The sequence below is a fragment of the Colius striatus genome, chromosome 2, assembly GCF_028858725.1.
Source record: "Colius striatus isolate bColStr4 chromosome 2, bColStr4.1.hap1, whole genome shotgun sequence".
In the NCBI taxonomy this organism is placed as follows: Eukaryota; Metazoa; Chordata; class Aves; order Coliiformes; family Coliidae; genus Colius; species Colius striatus.
Genome location: NC_084760.1, coordinates 84,129,686 through 84,148,966, shown reverse-complemented (window position 1 = coordinate 84,148,966; position 19,281 = coordinate 84,129,686). Strand labels below are relative to the sequence as shown.

The window sequence follows — 19,281 nt, the reverse complement described above, 5'->3', positions numbered from 1 at the left end:
TGGGACGTTTGTCTAATCAATTTGATAGCTATTTGTTTAGTGGTGGAAGTATAATTGATTCATATTCAGCCTGGGCTGATGAAATGCTAGCCTAAACTAGGTAGGCTTTTTCTCTAGGATCAATATGAGATTGACTGAGTGCTTGGAGAATACAAAAGACAAGATCTAGATTAAAGCCGGAGGTGGCTCTTGAGGTAAGACTTGTTGGCAGAGATTAAATGTCTGAACAGCCACTTGCCGGACCAGATCATAACAATGTACCCCAAGGATCAAACCTACATAACCCAATGAACAAACCCACATAAAAATGGGAAAGACAAACCAATGGGGTGTCTTTCCAGCTCTTTACAGTTATTTGTTATTTTAAACATATTTATTTACCAAATATTTTTCTGTTATAACATTTGCATCTCAGAATATTCTACATAAAGATATTAGAAAAAAATATTGGCCTCATGTTTAAGTGGGGATCTTGCAGTAACTGCAGGATTTCAAATTCTTTCTTACAAAGTGCATCATCTGAAAACTATCAAATTAAACTAATTGTATTATTATGGAATTCCAAGACACAAATATACTTACCTCCTTGAGGAAGTCTCTAGCTCTCCCTCTGTACTAAATATTTTGTCACAGAACAGGGAAAGTAAGTTACAAAATTTAGGAATTCTGTTTGTCTGTTGGGTTTTCAATTTTGAGAGGTACTTACATTTATTAAATGGATGAATTAGACTCTTTGGGAGGTCAGTGAGCCCACGAGAATAATTTCCAACAATGGAAACTACATTGCTTCCAAGAAGCGGCAAACACCTTTTGGTTTTTCTTAGTCAAATTGACGTTTTATTAATAAACCAAAGTTACCCTAATAATTCACAAACTGCTTCCAAGATGAGTTTTAGAACTTGATAATGAAAAGAAGGAAGAGTGTAACTGTCTTCTCTGATTTACCATCATTTGCAAGACAAAAACGTCGGGTACCTTGTGTATTGCTTAAAGATCCCGAACTCGTTGGCTATAGAGTATGCATTAAAATGATTTCTTGATTCTCTCTTTATTTACACATATGTCGCTTGTTCCCTTTCTACAGCTCCCCAAAGCAGTATCCACACAAAGCACAAGACTTAAGATACAATTCTAGAAATGACATTAAGTAGTAATTGCATCCCTCTGCGTAGCGGTAATGGTTAAAAACCAGAATAGTGAGGAAAAGCTGAGGGCAACCATTGCTCTAGTATTCAAAACTGACTGCAACAGCTGACTAAATTAAATTCAAAAAGTGCTTTAAACCATGTAATACTGCTCATTATGGCTGATCTGGGAGTGAGGTGAGAATACCAAGAGCAAGAAGCCATTCTCAGAGAACATCGTTTTTCAAGACACAAACCATTCAGTTAGAACCAAACGTGAGAAGATGCATGTGTTTCTATATGTATGATCACTGAAATTCTATTGAAAATCCAATAATTTAAGCCTTCAACCATAGTAAAATCAGAAGCATTGTATTAGGAATGTTAGAAATGCTACTTTTTTATTGCCTATCAATAATTTTTTCTCTTATTTGGAAGCTCAGGATTGCTACAATAACAAGTCCTGGTAAAAAAGCATAGAGTATTAAGAAATTGATTGTGAACTGAGACACTGCACCAGGAAACATATTTTCGATTAACTGATTGCCTTGAGAGATGGCACAGGCAGGACTGGTGACACTGGAACTGTTGGCTTCACCTGTCAGAAGAAAAAAAATAATTCCTTTAGAAGGTGAATGAGTAAAATCAACACTCGGGCTTCAGGATCTAGCTCATACATTCAATAGACCTAGTCCTATGGTTATTTTAGTGATGTACTGAACCATACCCGCAGCAGCATTTCTCATCATTTTGCAATAAGAACAGACATGCCATATGTTTCTGCAGTTAAACTGTGCCATATGTTTTGAAGGGAAGAACAAAGGGTCAGTAGGAGCTTTCTCTTTTGTTCATGCCAAACAGAAGTAGATTTATGGCTTTTCCGACCCACTATCTGGATGGGCCTTCAAATGAGAGTTGCCCAGTGTGGCCAATACGCAGACTTCATGTTTGTTGAACACTTCCAAAATCTAAGAATAGAAGCAATCTGAAAGGCCCATTAAAAGTCAGCTGTCTTATTACTGCTGAAGGCTTGGATTCATTTTCTAACGGTTGCCCTCTATGCTCCTGTGAGAGAGAAGGACAGGAGAGAGAATAGATTAAGAATATACAGCCTGAGAGAGAAGCACAGACACTGTTTACAATGCTCAGAATATCTTAGAGTAGGTCCAGAGCTGTAAGTTCCACTCCCATTGATGGATGTTAGTTGCCAACCCTGCCAACCTAGGTGATTACAATGGTTGTCTTGCTCACGACCATCAATGCTCAGCCTGACAGATCCAGCTGCTCACTATATGCTGAGGTCACATGTTTGAACTGAACCCTCACTCATTTTAGAGGAAAGATGTGGTCAGGAGTTCCACATCAGTGCTCCCTCCAATGATGTTAGATTGTGCAATGCTAGTGATCTATTTGTGTATCACTGCTCCAATAAGCTCATAACAAGATGCAAAATTGGCCACCTGAAAGTTTACCTGCCTCCAAAGCAGGGACAAAAAAATAGGTGAAGAAGACAAAGAACACAAACTAAAAGAATGAGAAATGGTTGGGGGGAAAATAAAGTCACAATTTTGTCCAGCTTGCTGATATTTTGTTATAGTCATTACTAATTAATAAGGTGTTTTTAGCAACTCACAAGTTATCTTTATCAGGATACTTTGATTGTATTTAGAAGGAAAATAAGCACCAACATCTCATTAACTACAATGGACTTAGAGGCAGCTTCTTTGAATACTTACCACATGTGAAGTTTAAGCCATGAAATTCACTGGCTAGAAGAACTTCACTGCTGTATTTTTGAAAGGTAAGATAACTGAGTATTTTAAAAGGTGTTGGCATGGCTTCAATGGTCCTTAAAGAAACAGAGAAGTTAAACTTTTGTCTTTTGCTACATTCCAAGACCTAATTCTACCCCAACTTAAAACAAGTTCTCATTCTTTTGTCGTTGCCTGTTACAGAAACAGTTCTTGGCTCTTGGGTTTTCAAACAAGAAGTCCACTTCAGTGCTAAATGAAGAGACAACCATTTGTCTCTGACTCTGGCACAGTGTCATAACATTCAGACCTGACTTGTTTGTGGACAGTCACAGGCAATTCTATGAAGGTGTTTGCTATTCACATTGCAGTGAGAAACTGAAAACAATGAGACCAAATATAAACCTTAGTTGCAAAAATGTATTGCTGCCAAAGAAACCACCACCCCCTCATCCCATCACCAATCCCAAAAAAGACTGAATGTCCCTTCACTTCAACAATAGCAAGAAAGCAAAAAAAGAAGCAAAAATAATGAGAAGAGAAACAGGGTATGAACATTTTGAAATAACATTATTCAACAAGACTGGGTAATTTCTGCACCTAAAGTACTGCAAAACGTGATAATTAAACAAATGAACATAAACTCAGCAACCCAAGTCTCGATGCTATTTTTAACATCCATCATTGCCTATGAAGATTAATCAAAGGGATTCATAATATTAATTAGCATTGTCTCTACTGAAAAATAAGGTTAGAAACTACTCTAATACTTTTAAAAAGTTATCATTAAGCCATTAGACTGTGGTAGCAGGAATAACTGTCTTGTCACTTGAAATATACATCTTCCTGAAATTAGGCAGGGACCAAATAATTAGATATTAACCTAGTCTTATTTGATAAGCATATATTAGCTGAGATCTACTTTGAAGAGACAAGGCATCATAACTTTGTGAAGTCTCCTGCTCTTTTCTTGAGGACAACTTGACATCATCTATCATTTTCATTGGAAGGATCTCTGGTGAGCATATCCTTGTTGCTCAAGATCTCAAGAAAAAGTCTTTTGACAAATACAAGGGGAAAACCACTCAAAGGTCATGCAACTACAATGCAAAAACGTTTATTTGCACAGTAATGAGCAAGTGGATCATGATTTTCCCCTCATATTTACTACATTGCTTTCTTATTTATTTTTACATACCTCAGTCTGCACAGGTAGAAAAAGTGTCTGAAAAGTTGAATGGCTAAACTGGAGAATAACACTAGTAAGACAGTTGAGAACAACTGTTTTTTTAAACCCTCATTCCTAGTGTTCAATGTCTGGTAACTTCCAGCAGTTACTAAAAGTTGTGGGGATTTTTTTTTTGTGGTGGGCTCCTTTAATAAGGATGAGCTTTTCATGTTATAAAAGAATTCAGCCAGGCTACTAGATAGTAATTGCTGGGTTTTATCTTCAATTTCTTTGCAAAAAGTGGGAAAATAAAGTTAATATCTTGGTTGATATTGAAAGTTACTGTCTCTCTTGTGTGTTTAAAATGAGGTCTAAGACAATTAGGCAGTTCTACCTCTGAAGGGTAACAGCTGCACTTTCCACTGCTACCTGTGCATTAGTGTGCTCCTGCAATATATGAAATACATGAAACACATGAAACTCTTCTGTAGGTAAATAGATTATTTTAGAATCAAGATTGTAATGATATAAAACTTGTTCCTACCTTACTAGTCCCGTTCCCACTATCACACCCACTGAATTAATTAGCACCACTCCGCTTTGGACTATGTTTGGGTTTTGAACCACACCAAGTAGAACAAGTGTTAGTAGTTCACCAATTATATGACATGCTAAGACAACAGCAAAGAAAACTCCAAATCTGGAAAGCTCAGGATAAAGCCCCGCAGTCCTGTACAAAAATGAGCAAAAAAAGGCATTTTAGAAACGGTGTTTGGATGCCAAACTCGGAAAGTAGCTTTTATTTTTGTTCTTCGTTATTTTTTTTCAGCAATTACAGCTCAGTGAGTGAAGTTTATTCCTTAACCCTTACGTTATTTGGAGCCTTAACATAAATGACATTCACTTAATATCATAAGTGCAGCTATATTAAGTTTTCTCCATCTAGATTCAAGAGGGTTACATAAAGGAATAATTGTAGCAGAAATCCCTGTTGTTTCAAGATAACCAACATGACTTTTACAATCCCTCAAACTAAAATCTTTCTCCTTTTAGTGTCTATGCTGTGGGAGTTATTTATACAAGTCGTGTTTAAAGAATATCAAACCATGACAGCAGATAACTAACAGATGGATTTTTTCACTTTTGATACTGCATGCAAATGTAAAACCAGATATGCTCAATTAAATGGAAGGCTAATTGAATTCACCATCCATGTTATTCATCTAAAATGCACTTTGCTCCATAACTCCTGCACTTTTTAATACAACATGCTGTTCACAACTTTTTCCCTAGCCAACCAAAGGACAAAGGTCTTCCCAATCTGTCCTAAAGATTAAAAAGTTAATAAATTGTTTGGCAAACTGAATTCAGCCTTGTGGTGTATATGACAGATGACAAAACAATTACGCTTTCCAAAATATCTCGTACCAAAATTGCCTCCCACTAGGTACAGACTGCATGTTTTTCTTAGCTAACAGACAGCTGTTCAACATTTTATTCTCTTCTTCATTGCTCAGTACAAAGCCCTTTTTATTTTTTCCCTAAATCCACAGTGTTAGAACATGGGTTTAAAAGGGAAGTATTAATTTTCTCACAGGCATTCCTGTAGCATTTTTCATGTGTGACACCAAAATAATCTCTAATATAAATAGAGGGCTGGGCATTGACTCCTCAAGTATTAAACATAGCAGGTATTTAACAGCCTTTAATCACAGATGAGTGCAAAAGAAATAGCTTTCCAAGGTCCTAGCATAAAAGTATCACCTTCTCTGAGGTGCTCTAATACTTTACACAAAATTATGTAGATTCATACTAGTAAATCTGGGGTAGGAATAGAAAGAGAAGAAAGCCCAAGAAAGAAAGAAACCAAACAACTCAGAAGAGAGATGATTACAGTAATAGAATAATAGGATGACAAAAACTTTTAGAACATTTCCCAGAGGTATCTTCAGGTAGGAAAATCTGCATAAACAGAGTTCATTTACTTGTTTGCAAAAGTGGCTGCATTTATTCTTGGGCAGACCTGCCTTGTGTCTGATCAGGTAGGAGTTTGAGTCTATTTTACCCAAACTGTCCAGCCCCACAAACACAAACATTTCTCTGAGAGAAATGGCGTGTAAGGCTATCAAAGCCTCTTCAAAAATTAGTCCACCCAGGAAAGTTTAGTCCTGCACAGATACAATCTTCAAGGTTTCCTAGGGAAAGTGCTTGCCCTAGGAGGTCTAAAGGCACTATGAAATCACTCTGTCACACCACTGATGGCTACTAAAACAACCACCAGGCAGCAAAGATATGTGGAGGCTAATATATGTAAATATTATCTATTAACTGGAACCACACTCTGCTGTTGATATTGTTTGAAGCTTCAAAACCAAAAGGGCAAAGTCTCTGCCCGTATGAATTTCCCGTTCGTTAAGGAGTGTGTTTGACAAGCATTGCCTTGTGATCTTCAAGAGCTTCACAAACCTTATCTCATTGACCCGGAAAAGTGGTTTTCCAAAAGGCTGACTTCTTGGCAATCACCTCGCTACCTGGCAGAGATGGATGTGCTCTGGGGAGCACGGCATATCATAGAATCATAGAATGGTAGGGGTTGGAAGGGACCTTTAGAGATCATCTAGTCTAACCTGCCCGCAGAAGCAGGTTCACCTAGATCAGGTCACACGGGAACATGTTCAGGGAGGTCTTGAAGACCTTCAAGGAAGGAGACTTCACAACTCTGGGCAGCCTGTGCCAGGGCTCTCTCACCCTCACAGTGAAATAGTTTTTCTTATATTTAAGTGGAACTTTTTGTGTTCCAGCTTCATCCCATTACCCCTTGTCCTGTTACTATCTACTATAGAAAAAAGGGGTGTCCCAACCTCCTGACACCCACCCTTTAGATATTTATAAATGTTAATAAGATCTCCCCTCAGTCTCCTCTTCTCCAGACTAAACAGTCCCAGTTCCCGCAGCCTTTCCTCAAATGAAAGATGTTCCACTCCCCTGATCATCTTGGTGGCCCTGCGCTGGACTCTCTCCAGCACTTCCCCGTCCCTCTTGAGCTGAGGAGCCCAGAACTGGACACAGGACTCCAGATGAGGCCTCACCAGGGCAGAGTAGAGGGGGAGAAGAACCTCCCTTGACCTGCTGGCCATACTTTTCTTGATGCATCCCAGGATGCCATTGGCCTTCTTGGCCACAAGGGCACATTGCTGGCTCATGGTTAGTTTATTATCAATCAGGACTCCCAAGATATCCTCTAAATATCTAGGATATCCTCTAAATGCTTAGGAGGAGGGGGAGTAATTTCTGCTTGTCTATGAAATAGGACTTCTCAAAGAGCACTACTTGAAGCAGGAAGCCCTGGCAGCTTGCAGAATTAAATGCCCAGGTAGCTAAGGGGACAAATAGAAAGATGGCCTTGCTCCAATAAAACCGATATTTTTAATACTAGCACCAAACTTTAAAAAAAAAACTACTCCTGCATACAAGTCCTCACATCTGGAGGAGCAGAAATCTCCCTCTTAGGGATTTTTGTCTTTTCAACCAGAAGCTGATGGTTACTGAGATTCAAAATGGAAAGAACTAGGTTCATGCTGAGCACTTCCCCTTGTTACCTACTACAGACCAGGAGGAAAAAGAAAACAATGATCTTTCCCTACTGCAAGATTCCTATGGCAGACTAGCTCCCGGAGCAGAAGGTTTCATTCAGCTACAGTAGAATACCTCCTGCTCTTTACCTCTTTCAAGGGTCTATCAAGTTAACATGTGTCAACGACTAACCAGAGAACAAACAGCATCCAGGACAAACCAAGGCTGCCATTCATTTGCACACACGTTACCACAGACTAACATCTGATTGCAACTGTTCCATCAACTCTCAAACGAAAACAAAAAATAACTTTATTGCACATACCTATTGTTGTCTTCCTCACTTATTTTCTCTTATTTCCTATCTTACTAAACGTAACATAACAGTTCCTGCTCTTGGTATGACACAAGAATGCTAAAAGTCCCAGGCCCATTAAAACTAAAGAGCTGATAACAGTGTTTTAACACTGCCTGAAAGAGAAGGACTAACATTGTGCAATCTTTCTTTAAGCTTTCCCTGTAACCATTCTGAGAGACAATATCAGGAAGCCATGACAGGAGCCCTGTTGCTGACAAGGGAATTGAACCCTACAACAAAGTAACAACCCAATAGATGGTACACATGCTTACCAGTATATAAAGGTGCTGAAAATCGCCATGCTGATAATGCTGAAGGGCAGGAAATGTACAATGTAAGCTAAAAGCATTTGCCACTTCCTATATAGTCCGTCTTTGCTTTCTTGGTCACTGATAGCACGTAAAGGTGGGACTGGATTAAATATATAATAAATAAATTAAATCACCATTGGCTAAAGAGATCAAGACTTGTTGCTAGCAAAAATGACCTGAAACATAGAGACAACTTTGAGAATGTCAGAAACACCCTCACTAAACCAGACTGATCCCTTTTCTCCTCCTATAAATGCAAAATGTGCTTCCTGCAGATTGTAGAAATTGGTAAGCTTAAAGGAAGAGGCATGCAGGATGGCTCAAAGAGCTTGAAGCACGTATTACGGCTTTCTCTTCTTGCAGATATGAAAAAAACACTGTCACTGGATAATTTTTTTAGGTGCTGACAGCAGTGTATGTTCCTTACATAAGCAGAACAACTTTTAGGGCTGTAAACGGAAACTGCTGTTGGTCTTATACTAAGAGAAACATCCTCTAGGAAAAATGTAATCATCATATAGTACACTCAGTCAATTGTAGTGGTTCTGCCTGGGCTAAAATGCAGCAACAACAGGGAGTGAGAATGTGAAAACACCTCCACAGACACCAAGGTCAGTGATGAAGTGGGAGGAGGGAGTTTAGGCCCTGAATGAAAGACTTCCCTGTGAGCTGTGGTGCAGCCCATGGTGAGGCAGCTGTGCCCCTTGCAGTCCATGGAGGCCCCAGGGGAGCAGAGATCCATTCACAGGATCTGGTTTGGGCTCCATTCACAGGATTCATTCACAGCCCATGATGGACCATGATGGCGGGTGGATGCCTGAAGGAGGCTGTGAGGCTGGGAAACTCACCCTGGAGCAAGTTCCTGGTAGGACCTGGGAGCCCATGGGGAGAGAGGAGCCCATGCCAGAGCACTTTTGCTGTCAGGACTTGTGACCCTATGAGGGACTCAGGCTGGAGCAGTCGGTACCTGAAGGACTGTTCTGCTGGTGGGTGACCCAAGTTGGGGCAGGGTGTGAGGAGCTGCCCCCCTGGCAGGCCTCATGCCGGAGCAGTTCGTGAGGAACTGTGGCCCATGGGAAGGACCCACGCTGGAGAAGTTCATGGAGGACTGTCTCCCGTGGGAGGGACCCCACAGTGTAGCAGTGGGAAGTGTGAGGGGGCCTCCCCCTGAGAAGAAGCAGCGGCAAAGTCCACCTGTAATGAACTGACCACAGCCCTTGTCCCCCATCTTGGGAAGAGGGAGGGGTGGGGGAGGTGTTTTAAGATTTGGTTTTATTTCTCATCTCCCCGTTCTGATGGTTCATTAATAAATCAAACCTTTTGTCCCTATGTTGAGTCTGTTTTGCCCATGACACTAATTGCTGATCAATATCGACTCACAGACCACTTGTTATATTTCTCTCTCCCCTGTCCAGTTTAGGAGGGGGAGTGACGTTATGACTTGGTGGGCATCTGGCACCCAGCCAGGGCTGCACCACCACATCAATACATCACATAGTACGCTTAATTGTTGTCAAAGCTGTTTTCTACTTCCATTCATGTCCTTGGTTTTGATCTCACTCAAGATATTAACTACAGACCGAGCCTTTTCCTGTCTTTTTAATGTTACACTGTCACAATCTGTGACACACACACAGGTAAGTCAGTGGCGCTTGCACATTTCAGAGTAAAGGCCCCATACACACGTCAACTGTAAAAGGGAGTGGCAAGTATTAGGGCATATTCCTTCATCAAGTGCAGCAAACCTGGAGCCTCTCTGATGAGCTCATCTTTTTGTCTGTGGTGTGAAGCTTGCTGTCACTTCACCTTTGAATTTCATGCATCTGCATCAGCTCTGACATTACCTAAAACTGTTAAAATCCTCTAAGTGACTATCTTCAAAAGAGATTTTCTGATGTACAAAATAGTGACAGCAGTACCTGCTGCTGCACACAATAAAGGACAGAAACTTACAAAGGGCAACAGCATTGAGCATCCCAGTGTAGGGGGGAGCACTCACGCACTGGTAGACAAGCCCCAAACGGTCCTGCACAGCTCCTTTTAACAAGTCATTCCTTAGTCTGAGAAGGAAAAATACTACAAACAAGGCAAATAACAGATTCTGGAGGAGACGCATGATGATGCCTATCTTATCTCTGAAGAAGTTTCTTGTTGTCCTCCTGATAATGACACAAAACAAGAACAATATACTTGTTAGCCATGACTGACCACATGCTGGGAGAGTATTCAGCTTTGAACAAATCTTACTCCCACAATGCTGACAAGAAGGTGATATATTGAAAAAAGACAGAGATAAGTACAGTGATAGACTAAAATAACCAAGAACATGTATTTATATATGGAGGAGAAAACTTCAAAGATTAGTGGATAAGAAAAAACATTTTTGTTTAAAAAAGGGAAAAAAACCCAAAAGGTCTTACCGTAAAAGAATCCATAATTTGTAAAAGGCACTGGGTGAGTCTTTGTTTTTTAATGGTATTGGTGGCAGCTCTTTCATACACTTTGTCCTTTCAATGGCTGCCAGTACATTGCTAAAGATCTCCGAGTTTTTGTAGGCTGATACGATTACCTGAACCCTACTGTAGGTTTCAAGTTCACGTTCTTTGCTTCGGGTGTCCACAGATGTCAGATCCACTGTAAATTTACAGAGTGTTTATTAAATATACGACACACATTCCCTTCATAGCTCTTCCCTCTTGTAACTAACCCTTCCTTGTCTCTATCCTAAAATCTGCTAAGAAGAAAGGTTCACTGAAAGTATTTCAGGTTTCTTTTACTCCTCAGTTCCATTAGAAGCAGCATGAATGAACAGCTGCGCAGCCACAGCAAATCTCTGTGTTTTATGGTCTCTGTAGGATCCTGAAGTTCAAGTGCTTTATCTGGAAATGCAAGGACTGAGCTTTAGCATGCTCCTTGCGCAGCACAGAGAGAGCTATGCCACTAGGGAAGTGCTACTGCTGCCATGACTCAGACAGGGCACAAACTGATGATAAACATGGATGAGGATGAAGGGGTCACTTTCTAGTCGTGTATTTCTCAGGTTTTCAGACAAAGGCTCAGACGTGGCTCTCTGTCTGTCCTCTGCCTGCTCCTCCATACCCATGGAGATAATTTTCTTCAGTTAGTCCAAGGTTGTGCTGCAGAGATGCTACTGCTCTGCTCTACTGAGCTGTTACTGCATTGTTGTGCTGGGTTTCTTTCACCCACCTGCTTCTTAGACATGCTTCTGACTTAACGTGAAGTTAGAGGATGTTCAGCAGGCCAAATTCCCCTAGCAGGCTCAAATAAAGATGAAGAAAATATTACTTTCTTCCATGGAACGTATGAAAGCCAGATAATTCACAGAGTTAATTTTCCTTTCTAGTAAATCCAACTATACCTATTCTTGCCACCAACAATTCTTTTACTAGCAGATGAGAACTTCATGTGTGCTATTTTTACAAATCATATGGTTTCAGCAATAGTGCTAAGATGCATTAGAAGTTTCCCTTTTCCCTAATAGCAATGAATTATCTAAAGTTTCAAAAGCAGTATTGTTGTTCTCAGGAATAGTAGTTCCTATGGATTTTTATAGTTCTTTTATATATCTAAAATGATGTCTTTATCAGTTATTTATTCCTATTTATTCTGTCACAATGAGATTACAGTTTTACAGGATTACGCTCAACCTCTAACTATAAACTGAACATGAGAAAAGCAGGCCTCGTCCAAGATTCTTAAGCTGCCCTCAAAACTTGAACTGAGCTTATGAGTACTTCCCCGGTGTTCCAAAATTTGAAATTGTGTCTTTAATGAAAAACATATCCCAAATGAAGTCTCCACTTTTGCAAGCATAAACATCTGAAAAGCAGATGCATTGCCTTAAAACCTGTCCAGTGCCGCTGGCTGGAAGTCACACAGGAAATAAATGGCAGCCAGGTGTGGTGGTTAACAAATGGTAATTTTAACTAAATCCCAAGACGAAACAGCTAATGCCTATACCATGCATTTGTACTTTTCCTTTTTTTTAAAAAGAAACACAATGTGTGACATTTTAGTAATACAATGCACACTCAATACATAGGATCCATTTTCCCCTGCTCTGGGTGTAAATGACAGCAGAATCTGTCCCTTCACTCACATCATTAAATCACACAAAAAAATATAAACCACCAATTTTCGAAAGACTAAATATTCTGATGATTCTTTGCTCTAAACTGTATTTTTTCCTTTTCTTGTCACATTTAAAGGTTGACATTTGAAGAATGCAGTAGTCTCTTTACCAGGCTTTTAAAAACGTGGGTCTAAATCTCAAATCATCTATGCTTTTCAAGACTATTCAAATTCATGAAGGCAAAATTATCCTTACTGTCACACCAGTATTTTCAGCTTCATCCCATTCCAGCTTCATGTCAACAACCATCCTCTATTCTTTCTGAGTTTAGGATGCCATTTAGACAACAGGAAAACACTGCTTCCTCTGAAAGCAGGTTTTGGATTCGTCAAATCATCTGCTAATGCTCAGCTAGGGTCATCAGAAATCAGCCTACATGCTAGACTCGAAAAGAGAAACATGCACTTTTGCATGTGTACACACACAAGCACACACACACGTTCTCTGCAAATGTGTGTCTGCACAGATCAGGTACACAGGTGCCCTACAGCAAAACCAAGCCTCATTGCCAAAGTCTCAAGTTGACAATTTTTTCCCTCTTGCATTAGTAAAACAGTACTCTTCAGCTTTTGCCAGTGGCTTCCTCACATCATCTCCCGAGGCAGCCGCATGTTCTGCTCCAGTAGCACACCCTGGTATTAGCAGCTCCCCAAACTATGGGAAACCTCAAACTCAGACTCTCTGGAAATCAATGCCTCAAGTCACTCCATATTTATTCTACACCCTTCTGTCCAGGCAACAACTGTTTTCAGTTGCTTGGCATCATAGAGTATGTAAGAGCGTGGGACTTTCCACAGATTTGAGATCAAATTTTCCAACATGCAACGATTTTCCTGTGTCCATCAGGAATGCATAGGTTTCGCAAAGTTGAGATCCTTTCTATACTGGTAGCTTACTCTTTTCTGCTGTGTTTCAAACCCGCTACAAACTTTTGCCAATGTATGGAGTCGTTGGAAGTTACGCAGGCCCAGATCTCTCTCCCTTTTGAGCTGAGAATAATTACAAAGCTGGGGAAGAATTCAATTGCATTTCTATCTCTGCAAAAACTTAAATCTGGGGAAGAAAACAACTTGTTTGTCTAAAGTAAATCCATGTTTTTACCAAAACAACTTAAGATAAACTTACCATAGAAGTCAAAAGGATTTGATTGCTCAGGACAAGAATAGCCACAGTCACTAAAAAATGTGATCATTTCCATAGGGTTCCCACAGAAAACCATTTCTCCAAAGCTCATGATGGCTATTTTGTCAAATAACTGTGGGGGGTAAATGAACTTGTTAGCAATATGTACTGAGAAATGCATTAATTCTTGAGTACAGATACTGTCTTGGTAGTAAAAATGCTTTGACAAGAAAAATACTTTTGACACATTCAAACTCCTTAGTATATTTATCTCCACAGAAGTTTGTCCTTTCTTTCACTCCCCTCAGTGGTTATGCGAGATGACACGTATTCAAGCTCTTAAAACTAGTGGTTCTCAAAACTGTCAGCGAGAACAGCATGCAGAGGCAATTAACAGACAGAGGTGGGAGCTGTGGACCTCTGACTTCACTTCTAATGCACTTTCACTTACTAACTGACCTCCTTTGAACCCCTGCCTGTAAAATCCCCAAACTGATATGAAGAGTAATCCGAAATGCTTAGGGACTTTAATAGCAGTGCTCTTTGGGTGAACATTTGCCAGGGTAAGGTTCTCACCAGCTATGGTCAATCCATAGTCCCAAGACACCACGGGACTGCTTTCAGTCCAGCAAAGCACTGTCACTCCCCTCTGCCTCCACGGCCACTTACACTCCGTTTAGTCAGCCAAGTGGTGAGAGGTGGATGCACCAGAAGAGCAAAGAGCAGAATGGTAACGAGAAGGGGGAAACGCTGTCCCCAGCACAAGCCCTGCAAGGCAGGCCGGCCCCAACACATAATTAAGGTGTACCCACACCACTTGGCACATAGGGGAATTTCCCTTTCCATTCCAAATCATAGGTTTATCTGTCTCAAGTTGCAAGTGTTACTGAAATGTGAATAGGTGAAGATAAGTCAAGTGCTCGTCTTTACCATGCAAATTCCACGGGGGGGGGGGGGGGGGGGGAGATTTACAGGGCTTCTCCCGGTGCTTTTGATTTGATTAGCTGCATAGCACAAAGATTAGGGACACAGTCGGTACATATGCTATTTTCATAGAGCCGTATGTGCACAAGAGTGCCCTGTGACTGGCAAAAAGCCAGAGTGTAATGTTCAAGACAAGACTCTATTTATGCAGAGGCAAAGGAAAAGAACTTCTGAACCTTGTACTTTTATACTAAATAAAACCTGGATACTAAAAAGCCTGGTTAAAAAAAAGCAAATAGGGAGTAGATATCGTTTACCCTAAAGAGTTCTGAGCGAGGTTGATGAATTGTGATAATCACAATCCTGTCTCTGTGCGCAAGCTCAGCGAGAAGGGAGACAATCTGGTTTGCGGTCAGGCAGTCCAGCCCTGTTGTTGGTTCATCGAGTAGCATGACCTCTGTGAAGTGACAAGGAATAGCATTAAAACTCAGGTAAACGGGGAGCAAATGTTGTAGCTTCTGCTTTTGAAGCAAGTTTGACAAATAGTACAAAAACTATGTATGAAATTCCCCATGTAAAGCAGCATATGCATAGCTATTGCCATGATGTGATCTCTCAGTTTTAGATAGCTTTAGTAGTTCAGTTTCAATGACTAGGAATAAGGACATAAAAATACGCTGTAGGATCAGAGAATAATAACTTCTTTCTAAATTTGGGTGAAATTTGAAAACTACTTAAACAGACTGGATGTCTACATCTGTTAAGGACAATAACGACAGATTTCAGCAGGTATACAAATGTAAACATAACTGGCAGAATTAGCTATAAGTTACAGTCTGTATTAAATCTATATACACACACAGAATATATTAAATATGTATAAATACAACATATGTGATTCCATAGATCAGGGAAGTGGGTGGCATTACTGCATTTTCTTCGTGATTTTATTTCACGTGGCAGGGCAAAACTTTGGGTTCAAATCCATTATTTTTACATAGATGAGACACAGCACATAAGAGGGCCTTGATCCTCCAACCTTGGTCTGGATAAGAGGTGTGTAAATAAACTCTGTGTTTATTTGCACAGGATTACTATAATGTTTATTATAGAGTTTAGTGAACTTACTGAGCAATAACTACACTCTAAGACCTGTCCAGTAGTCACCAGTAGCAGGGGTAATGCCTTTGCTATTTACGTGCTCCTTCCTGTCTAGTGTGCAGAACTACCACATGATTTCTGAGCACTCTCAAAAACTATAAATTACTGTCTGCCAAACAACATTTTTTATATGGGAAGGTTGACTGCAGGAAGACAATGCATAAATGTAAGTCTAAACCTAAGTTCAGTGCCTAAGACTTCAAAATCGTTTACTTTCCAAGATCAGCTAAAGGATTCGTAGCAGACCTGAGTTAGTGATCATCATTTTTTGTCATTACTAGACTAGCTTATGCTGAATTACAGAATGTAAATGTTTCTGTATTTTAAAGTGGTTTATGGAGGCCCATTGCAGGAGCACAAAGCAACTCTGCTTCGATTTATTTGGTAAATCTATACAGTGGTACTTACTGGGATCTTGTAAAAGCTGGGCTGCAACTGAAACACGCCGCCTCTCACCCCCAGAAATTCCTACATAGATACGGCTTCCAATTATTTTGTCAGCAATGTGGCTGAGACTCAGCTCAGCCATAACTGCATCTACCTGAAAAATAATTTCAGTTTAGAAAGTCTAAGTACAGCCCAACTCAGTTACCCCAGTGCAAAATGGAAAAAAAAATTAAAGAAAAAAAGGCATCATTTTGAGACATGACTTTCCCAATAGGTTGCTTGCAACCATTCCAGTCGGAAGGTATCTGGCCTCATTTCTATTTTAGTATTTTAAGGATATTATTTCAATTCTTATTTTTTACATTTTATTTAAACAGATGAAAAATGAAAAGTTCAGAGGTCAGACTAGAAGTTGAAGTATGAAGCACCATCTGCTGTCTGGCTTCCAAGAAAAGAAAGGCACATCAATTCTGGGGAAGACAGATGAAAAGAGAAGAGAGAAAGCAAGAGTCTTTGGCCAGGAATATCCAGTCTTTACTCTCAACAGGGGGCCAAAAGAGTCCTTTAATAGATTTCAAACACAACTACTTTATCAACAAAAGTAGCTTGTAAGGGGCTTATTAGACCAGTGCTTTTCTGAGCTGTTTTGGTTAGTGAGAGATGTTCTACAGGAGCCAGAGTAATATCAAAGTCATGTCTGCTGTCCATGAGACTGGCCAGCACACATGGTGTTTAACCCCAGAAAACTGAGATGTCCATCTGGGGAAGGGGAACTGACCTCAACAGCAACAGCAAAATCTCCTGCAGCAGTAACTACTGCAGCTTTGGGTGGAAGAGTTGTTCCAGCAGAATGGTGATTCGCTGGGGTGTCAGCACAAGCCCCTCACAGAGGCAAGGAGCACCAGAGAACTTGAGTCCTGCTCAGCAGGAGGATTTATCCCCATTTACAGAATGAGGATTACAAAACCTTATAAACCTAAAACACAGCCACAGGTGGAAAGTGCTGCTGGTGAAAGCACTACATGACATCATGTCTGCCTTTATGGTGGAAGAGCATAAAATACAGACCTTCTTTTTGATGAAGTCGTTGGGGCATTTCTGAAGAGTTAGTAAAGCGGTGTAGGTCAGAGATTCTTGTATGGTGAGGAAACCCAACAAGGTGTCATTCTGATGGAAAAAAAAAATCATAAAGGTGAAGAGAAAGTAGCAGTTAGTCCTGTAGTAGTTTAAGATCTTGTCCCTGGTTGCACATCCTTCATTCATTCATTCAATTTGTTAACTGCTTTGTACCAAATTCACTAGCAAAATCACAGTCAGATTACATTGCTCTGTTACACCAGCAACTGCACTTTCTTTATGTGAGAGGAAGCACAGTGCACAAAAATAGACGTAGAAATCAACCTGTGGCACATAAGAGAAGCAATCTCTAAACTGTTCCTTCTTCAGATGACGCCCATTCACGTACACTTCACCAAAGAAATTGTCTTTCTGCCCCAGTCTTCCTGATATTGCATCCAGAAGGGTTGTTTTCCCAGATCCTTTCAAACAAAAGACATTAATCATGTGATGAGATGAATTTTATTATTACAAGAGCAGTGGCCTCAGTTGGATGGAAACTTATGAAAAAAAGAAAGTGGTTATTTTTCTCTCATAACATTAAAATAGGCTCTGAAAATCCAGATACTTAGGGAAACTTAAAATGGTGTAAATTGGCTTTTAATTCATACAAAATAATATTTGTGTTTAGAAGTAACCTTATCTTTCATTGAAGTCATAATTGTTAGTTAGGTGACAGAAGATTGAACTCTGAAAACCAAAAATCAGTTTTACAAAGCAAAGGTGAAAACCAGCTGCCATTTCACTGTTTAAAACACAAACCTCAGACACTTTCCTACCACTGTGGAAATTACCAATATTAATGCTGATCTTATCTCTTTTAAAGTACTGGAACAACTTACCAGAATTTCCCAAAATCCCCATAATCTGGCCGCTCTCTATGTGAAACGAGACATCCTTAAGTATTTGCCGGGTCCATTTTTTATGACACAAAGAAATATTCCACCATGGGCCAACACGTTCTCTTGGAAAACAAACATTAAAAAAAAGATTAAATAGAGAAGACTTTAACGTTTTGCATAGAACAAGTGAATGGCTGACACCCACTCTGCAAGTGGGATGGGAGCCTGAAAGGATTTTAAAATGTTGGGGGGAAAAAAATCCTTCTCCTCCTCCACTACCAGAATTTAACTTGTTAATTTCAGTACTATCTGGAAGAGAAAATGAAGTCTGAATGGATTTTTCAGAATGACTGCTAGGAAGCTGTCAGACTACAACCAAAAGTGGAAACTTGAACTGAGGCCTTATTTGTTGACAATGTTGGCTAGCTCTTGATTCACCTGACTGCTTTCTTAGGGCCTCATGTTATCCTTCTGGCAGCAGCAAGAAAAGCAGTAAGAAAGGACACAAATTTTGGAAAGTTCTAAAGAATCCCCTTCCAAGTCACGTGGATAAGACTGGTAAACCCTCTGGAGGACAGACCATCTCTGCCTCCTTCAAGGCACACAGTACTCTAACCCTGTGGTGGGCAGCCCAGCACCATGAAGGAGGCAGCCTGGCAATATCCCTCCTTTACAGGGCTGAAACCAAACCCACAGCCCACCCAGTCCCAGTCCCTCTCTCCTCAGCCCCTGGCCTGAGAGCAGCTCCCAGTGCATGGGCTCACCATGTCACCTCCCTGATCCTACCTGATGGTGTAGGAGACACCCTGGACACTGATGCTGTCACAAGGCTGTGCCGTGGCCTTCACCTCGGCCATTTGCCCACCACTGCTGCTCCTCTCCAGGGTGGGAGACCCTCTGCCCGACATCCTTCAGTGCTGGGGCCCCACAGGCTCCCTCCCTCACGCTGCTGGCCCGGTGCCCGATGCTGCCACCACCATGCCTCCCCCGGTGCTGGACAGAGGCAGCTCCCTGCTGTCCCCGGCTTGCGGCGAGTCACTGCCCCTAACGCTTGCACCTGGAGAAGCGCCTAAAAAAAAAAGTAATGGAGCTCTCAGTTCTTCCTTTTTCCTGAGAACAACTGATAGGGTATGAGCTCAAGCTGCTATCTGATGTACCTTTAGCCCACGCTGTTGCTGTCCCAGAGGAGGAGAATGTTTCCCTGCCCACGAGGTCACGCCAGATGCAGAGACGCAGCGTGCCAGAAGAAACAGTGCTGTGGTGAAGGCGCCTGGAAAGGGCTGAGCTCAAA

At 40.8% G+C, this 19,281-nt stretch overlaps 1 protein-coding gene across 1 annotated transcript; it reads right to left on the bottom strand.

The window, feature by feature from the left end:
* Positions 1-1,525: 1,525 nt before the first annotated feature.
* On the bottom strand, positions 1,526-18,898 carry ABCG5 (ATP binding cassette subfamily G member 5). The gene is made up of 13 exons (XM_010199975.2): positions 18,777-18,898; positions 17,991-18,112; positions 17,434-17,570; positions 17,101-17,199; positions 16,054-16,186; positions 14,802-14,941; positions 13,564-13,693; positions 10,706-10,919; positions 10,239-10,444; positions 8,247-8,385; positions 4,588-4,773; positions 2,861-2,973; positions 1,526-1,722 (listed from the first exon to the last, which is right to left on the bottom strand). The coding sequence occupies exons 1-13, from the start codon at positions 18,896-18,898 to the stop codon at positions 1,526-1,528; spliced, it is 1,938 nt and encodes a 645-aa protein (XP_010198277.1).
* Positions 18,899-19,281: the final 383 nt, after the last annotated feature.